This window comes from Vicia villosa, linkage group LG3, assembly GCF_029867415.1.
Source record: "Vicia villosa cultivar HV-30 ecotype Madison, WI linkage group LG3, Vvil1.0, whole genome shotgun sequence".
NCBI lineage: Eukaryota > Viridiplantae > Streptophyta > Magnoliopsida > Fabales > Fabaceae > Vicia > Vicia villosa.
In genome coordinates, this window is record NC_081182.1 from 77,889,530 (window position 1) to 77,896,910 (window position 7,381).

The following is a 7,381-nucleotide window of genomic DNA, read 5'->3' on the forward strand; positions in this document are numbered from 1 at the left end:
TTGGAGCGATGTGAAACTCATGATCTCCATTAAAAGCCTTCTGCAATCTATGAGTTGGATGATTGGGTCTTAGAAATTTTTTATGCCCAAGGTAACCGGTCCTTTTTCCATTCTTTATTTGGTGAGAGCATGTATCGCCTACAAATATCGGACATGCTTTATGTCCCTTAACGTTGTACTTAGACATACTAGTGTATCTAGGAAAGTCATTAATTATGCAAAACAACATGACCCGCATCTTAAAATTTTCACCTGAATAGGCATCATCAACATCAACGCCTACCTTCCACAAAACACTTAAATATTCAACTAATGGACTTTGATAAAAAATCTATGTCATTCCTGGATGTTTTGGAGCAAACATCGTCAAAGATAACATCATATATTTGCGCTTCATGCACTACCACCGATATAGATTGTAAATTATGAGAAGAACAGACCATGAACTATAGTTAGTACTCAGATTACTATCATACCCCAATTTTTGACCCTCAGATCATACATCATTTGCATATCAATCACCAATAAAGAAGTTTCAACTTAGAACTCTGCTTGTGATGTTGTGCTCAATTCATCTGCAAAGGAATCATCGAGCACCAAATTTTTTTTAGTCTGTATATCTTTTACTAACCAAAATACCAAAAATATTGCCTTGTGCTTTTGTGTGTTTGTGTTTTGTAGGTACCAAGTCAAAATATCCATCAAAAAGGCATTTTTCAGCATTCTTCAGCAAGCAATAGATTTGCATAATGGTGCAATCGATTGCACCAACTTGTTGTGCACCAGATTTGCATTCTGCTTTCTGTGCAATCGATTGCACCATCAGAGCAATCGATTGCACCAACTGTTTTTTCACTAAATCCATGCAGTGCAATCAATTGCACCAAAACAACAATCGATTGCTCCAACTGTTTTTCACTAAATTCATGTAGTGCAATCAATTGCACCAAAACAGCAATCAATTACACCAATGCGAAAATTGGAAAAGTAAAGGCAATTTTCAGATTTTGAAAGTGATGACATCATATGCAGGTTGATTACTACCTTAAACTCAACAAAAGAGAATTATCTCTCCATAGACATGATGAACGCCCAAGGATTGGTTGAGGAATTCATCATGATCAAGAAAATCTCTTTAATTGATGTAGAATCTTTCTCCAATGGTTGCTCTGTGCTTTAAACTCAGACTTCTCTCTTAATTTCGTTCACTAAAGAATCCCCCTTTTGATTGGACTTAGGGTTTCTATTTATAAAGTTTGGGCTTGGATACGCCATGCCCGCGGCGCGGCCCCAGGCAGAGGGTTTGGGGAGGCGCGTTGAATTCCTTCGCGGCGCGCCTTGCTGACATTTTCTCTTTCTTGCTTGCCTTTTGATTCTTCCAGCATCCTTTACTCTTCATACCCTTCTAAAGCTCATTTTTCAGCATCAAACTTGCATCAATAGTACCCAAAGTGATTCGATTTGCTTCACAACATGAACTATACATATGTAATCCAATTCTTACTGAAAAACACATGAAACTAGCACACTTTGTTTACATTTTAGCTCAAAACTTAGTTATAATAACCCATGAAAATACCATAAATTCATCCCTAACAATTGTTGACTGGCCTCGTTGCAGGGTGATTTCTACATAAATCACTTGGCGATCTGCTTAACATAGCGCAATATTTCGTGTCCTGAATAAAAAAAGATCAAACATGGAAGAGAATTGTATGCGGTTGATTTAAGACTTATGGAAGTTTATCGTGTAGTCGCTATGATTTTATCAAGCTTCTGATAAATTTCCATTGAATTTAAATTCGAGAACATCCTTCACTCACCATCGATCTTTATTACTAACTTTGATAACATACTTGACAAGTTTCAAGATGGTTATCTTTAACATCTAACAATTGACTTTAATTTCTGCACTTTATTATATTTCTCTTTATATTTCTCGCTTTATTGCTTTATTTTATCATTTCATCATGTTTATGTTTCCGCCATTTTCTCTTTGTCTATTTGGACGTTTACATTCCGCTATTTTCTCTTTGTCCATTTGGACATTTTGTTTATGTTTCCGCTATTTTCTTTTTGTCCATTTGGACCATACTCTATTTTTGTGCTAAAACACTAATAAATAACTAAAAATCTAAAAAACGTTTAAGGCCCTATGGACTATTGGTTACTATCCCGATCATTTTGGAGACTTGGACTTTTGGACTTAGTACCTCTGGACCCTGTTATTTTGTTGTTACATTGTCGTTATTTTGTCTGTCTGGCATTAGATTGTTGTCTGTTTGTGTGTGCAGGTATTTCCTCAAAAGTCCTTGATGGTTAACTCCAAGGCGTCGTGATAAGGATTTTACCCGAAAACAGCCGTTACTCTGCCCAATTTTCGTCAGAATTTTAATGTGCTTAATGCAAAGTGGTGCTAAAGATAATAAGTTCATCTGGATCCCCAAGTGGTAATGCGTCGGTTTAGTGTTGGTAGTCCAAAGGATGGGAAATCTACCTTGACTCTTAATGTCAAATGTTGGCTTCTTTTTTTGGTTAGATCATTCTTTCCCTAGCATTTATTTTATGCACTAGGGTAGCCTCTTCATCTCTTCCCCTTCTTAGATTTTCAAAATCTTCTCCCTTTTTCCAAAATCTTCTTATGTATGCAACTTTTAAAACCTTTTTCTAAAAAATATCTTTTGCCCTTAGTGGCTTTTCTTCAAAAGTTTAGACACAATGAATTGTTGTAGTGAGTTGCGATACCCCACGATTTTGAGATTGATTGATATAATGGAATCTTTTCCATGTGAGAGAGCTAGTGGCATACTCGTTGATTTTTATCCGAGTTGGAGCCCTTCTTTCGTTTGTGATGCAAAGAATCCATTTGTTCTCATGATCAAGATCAATGGCTGAGTATTTCTCTCCGACGATGATAAAGTGTTTATCCCTTTTTAAAAAACATTTTCCCTTTAAGCGGAACTACATTAGCTCTGACTTCTCCATTGCACCGAGGAGGTATGTAGGCACAAGGCTCAACGTCTTGCCGAGCTTATTTTAAAAATAAAACAAACTCTTTTTTTAGCACACACGACACAGATTTTAAAAAAGGTTCCTGTGGAGTACCACATATATGAGGGGTGCTTAAAACCTTCCCCTTGTATAATCAACACCCGTATCTAAGATCTCTTCTTTTTGTTTTAAAAACAAACTTTGGGTTTTCTTCGTTCTTTTCCCTTTTCCTTTGGAAACAATAAAGCGCGGTGGCGACTTTCACTGAAATATTGAGTCGAGTCTATCCTATGGATTCGTTCTCAGATTTTCCCCGCTACAATTACCAAACGAGTTCATTTCATCAATGGAAAGTCCAAGCCTAAGGTTTCTTAGCTCATGGCTAAAATATGGAAATAGCAAATCAATATTCTTCCATTGCAAAAATCGGCTACATGGAAAAAATTTCCATCACATTATCTTTCATCTACATACCATCTAATATTCTTTGCATCATTTATATTAGAAAATAGTCTCTTAAACCTTTGAATTATTGGTAGTTACCAAATCACCTTGGCAAGAGGATCCTTTGTGCTTACACTATCAACATCAGCTCCAATGTCCTTTAACTTGTAGCACGACTCTCCGTATTCCGGGCACTCATTCAATTTTTCATACTTTTTCCTATATAATATGCAATCATTACGACATGTATGTATCATGATATAGTCCAAGACGATAAAGCATAAAAAATATATAACACAATCAATTGGTAACCAAGTTCGATGCAATATACACCTACATCTGGAAGGTTGGATTCCAACCCAAGAAAGGAAATTCACTATTAGTAGCTTAGTACATTTAGTCTTACAAGCAACGAAAAACCTTATATTGTTTTATGCCTTTTCATAACATTATCCAATGACTTTCTATTTAGGTATCCCCCTAAATATAAGAACTCCTCTCACTTTCTCTCAAACACTAACCCAAGTGTTTGAAATTTTCAATCACTAAACCCTAGTGATCAACCTCAATCACAACTATGAGTGATGTTGAATCTTACAATTCAACAAAACAAATTAACTATGCCAAGTTACTGAAACATAATGGTGTACATAAAACGATGACTCTTTTGGACCCTAAGCTCTATTGATCTTCAATGTATGATATGTGTGATTAATTCTAAGAAAGAGCTTCTTGTATAGCATTATTCTTCTGGGCTTTTTTTCATGGATATTTGATTTGATTTCATCCAGAATTGATGCAGCATTTGTTGGATATTATTTAATCCTTAAATCTCTCTAACAAGATATGATTTGTTACAATTTAAATTTAAATTTAAATCTCCATTTAAATCTGAATTAATCTTCATCCAGCTATCAAACAAATCACCTAATCATATTGTTAAATCAATAACAATAAAATCTTTAACAATTCTTCTGCAAAACATACTCCAAAACGCAGCAGTCTGGCCTGTTGAGCAAAGGCACAGATGTCGTACCACATGTTGAGACATTGTATCCAGCATGTATCCCTTCTCTAGTTCCATACAGCTTAAGCAGGCTAGATCAACTTGAACACTTTTCCAATTTGTTGTTTTTCAAAATGCAACCAATTCAAAATACCAATTCACAAAGAACTTTAGAAGTATAGTCCAAACCACTCTCGCATGCAAAAATGGAATCAATCTTAAAGTTTCTCGGTCCACCTAGTCGGTCGAGATATTTTTCTTTTTCTAAGTTGGATTGGTACAATATTCATAGTCAAAATCCATACTAAGAAGAACCTAATATAAAGAAGACAAGATAAGCAACCAAGTTCAAGCCAAAACACTTCTATAAGAAAATGCCCACTACTGAAGTAATCTTTCAAAAAAGAAACAAGGGTATCAAAAGCTCACTATCTATTAAACCCTGGGAAAGACATGAAAGAAAGAAGAAGACGTTGTCTCTATCATAAGAAAATGGATCGATTACTTGTGCATGTCAAGTACCGACGAACATAGTTTTATATGAACTTAACCATAAGTTGGAACAAGAAAGCTCACGAGAAAGAAGGACAATAAACGATATAAAATAATTCTTTTGCAAATCGCAAATAGGAAAAAAAAGGCAAATTGATACTTTATAAACCTCTTATATGTGCCTCGTTCTTTAAAGATCGTATGATCCGGTGCACATGACTAATTTTTGGGATTTCATCGAAAATTGTTCAAAGTACACAAGTCCTATAAAGATGAGTAAACATCAACACCAGCGAACATAGGTACACGCATCATTCATTCCCAACAAAACGTTACCTATTACAAGAAGGACATTAAATGTGTTTGTTTTCAATTAGAGTGATGTCCCATCAAAGGCTTTCACTTCCCCAGATCTAGCGGTCGGGTTGGAGAACTTATGACAAATCCTCATCCTAGAAAGCAGGGATAAGACTGAGAGGAAATTGTTCTCGGTCAGTCTGAAAGGCCAAGATGAAAGGTTTGATAATGCAGTGAAAGCAATAGAGCACACATAACAGTTAGATCTTTTCTTTCCTAGAAGCAGACAATTTTGTTCACTAGAATTTGATTAACTGTCCAGATCAATCTGACGGCTGACCATGATCCACGTCTCACTTCATTCTTAAAGTTGTTAATCGTTTCGTCTATTTAAAAGGAAAGACACGCAATTTCTCAAGTATTCAAATTCATTCTCAATCACATCACTTTTTACTATCTTATTGACTTGGACGTCAGAGTGCTAACCTTACAGGTCAACCTCGTCTCCACCGTAAATACACCGTAGTAAATACTACTTCATCAATTCACCAAACAACTCTGATTCTAAAACACAACATAACAAATGAAATATTTGGCGTATAATAAAGTACAATATCATGTGAACCATGTGATTATGACCTTGTGTGGAAGATATGAATGTAGTTTAATTGAACGCTTGGCATTTTCCTTTAGGTCACATTATATATCATGTTACCGTCTGAAATGTACATATCCCAAACAAACTAAAAAAACTTTCGGTGTCTTGGCGTTATTCTTTGGATTCCCATAGTGACAATAAATCTCAAGGGCCATTGGTGGGGTTGGTTACTTGAAGGAAAAATCATAATGGATACTCCATGTTGCATTGAAACAGTACAGTTAATGGACCCACTATCTTGTGCAGCAATCGTGCAAAAAATCAACTATAGTAGTGTTATGTTGCTTTCTTTGTGCGCAATGGTGTCTCACACTTATAGGTAGTGCCATTAATGCACTGGTCTCCATCATCAACACTAGAATGAATCCAATTCACACTTGAGAAGTTTTTTTTTTTTTCTGCATTACAAATCCTGGAAAATCTTGTCTTTGCTATAACCAAACCAAACAATTGTTTTCTAATTATCAGAATTTGCATAAAAGGCCAAGAAACCAATTCTTATCTCTTATAAAGTTGTAACAATTATTAACACACAATAATACATGTATTTACTTCATTCCTAATCATGAAGTTCTTTATTTATAGCATATACATCATGACACTTACATTAAAAAAAAGACCCTAAGATCAAAAGATATATGGAATTTGATTAAAATCGTCGACGGTTTCAAGCCGGGTCGATAATTGAGAAGAAGAGCCATGACAGAAGATATCACTGAGATCATTACAAGTTGAAAACTCCGGAAACGGAGGCAAAGTAACACTATCGACCGAAGGAATAGTCGCGGTGGTTGTAGCAGTAGCAGTGGCAGCAAGAGCGCGACAGTGAGCAAGACGATCTTTAGCAATGTCCAGATCATGTTGAAGTTCCATCATCTTTCTCTGCAACAAAGCTATGGCACCAATGCATCCATAAACCGGGTCTCTAAGTCTTGCCTCTGCTTCATAAGCCAGAGAATTCACTGTGTCTTCTCGCTGCTTTTCGGGGACTTCGATGAGTATTTTGCTAACATTGCTTGCTCCAAATACTTTGTGGACTTTGGCGAATTTCTTGCACTCGTTTGAATGGAAGTATGGTGCAAATAGGCAGTTTGGTGTGCATCTTCTTTTTAGTAATTTGCAAGCTGCACAAGATGAGCTTGAACGTGGCTCATAACCCTTCGTGCCTCTCATTTCACTTGCTTAAAGTTTGCTATATATGTTCGCTCTATCCTTTGTGCTCATAAATATAGGTCCTTTATGTAGGCATTCTAGACTTTCACCTTTACCTATATATATATATATATATATATATATATATATATATATATATATATATATATATATATATATATATATATATATATATATATATATATATATATATATATATATATATATATATATATATATATATACTTAATGGTACGTGTTGCGTTAGTCGAAGTTTAATAATGACAAAATAAATAGAAATTCTTTTTAATTATAATTTAACTGTAATAATATATTATGAA

The 7,381-nt window shown here is 35.1% G+C and overlaps 1 protein-coding gene across 1 annotated transcript; it reads right to left on the bottom strand.

Moving 5' to 3' along the window:
• Window positions 1–6,376: 6,376 nt before the first annotated feature.
• LOC131656140 (LOB domain-containing protein 21-like) lies at window positions 6,377–7,143 on the bottom strand. Its single transcript, XM_058925902.1, has one exon. It carries the CDS (start codon window positions 7,059–7,061, stop codon window positions 6,516–6,518), a length of 546 nt encoding a protein of 181 aa, XP_058781885.1. The 5' UTR covers window positions 7,062–7,143; the 3' UTR covers window positions 6,377–6,515.
• Window positions 7,144–7,381: the final 238 nt, after the last annotated feature.

Bases quoted from the DNA above. Each gene is read 5' to 3' on its own strand.
- LOC131656140 (XM_058925902.1), bottom strand. From the start codon at position 7,061: ATGAGAGGCACGAAGGGTTATGAGCCACGTTCAAGCTCATCTTGTGCA.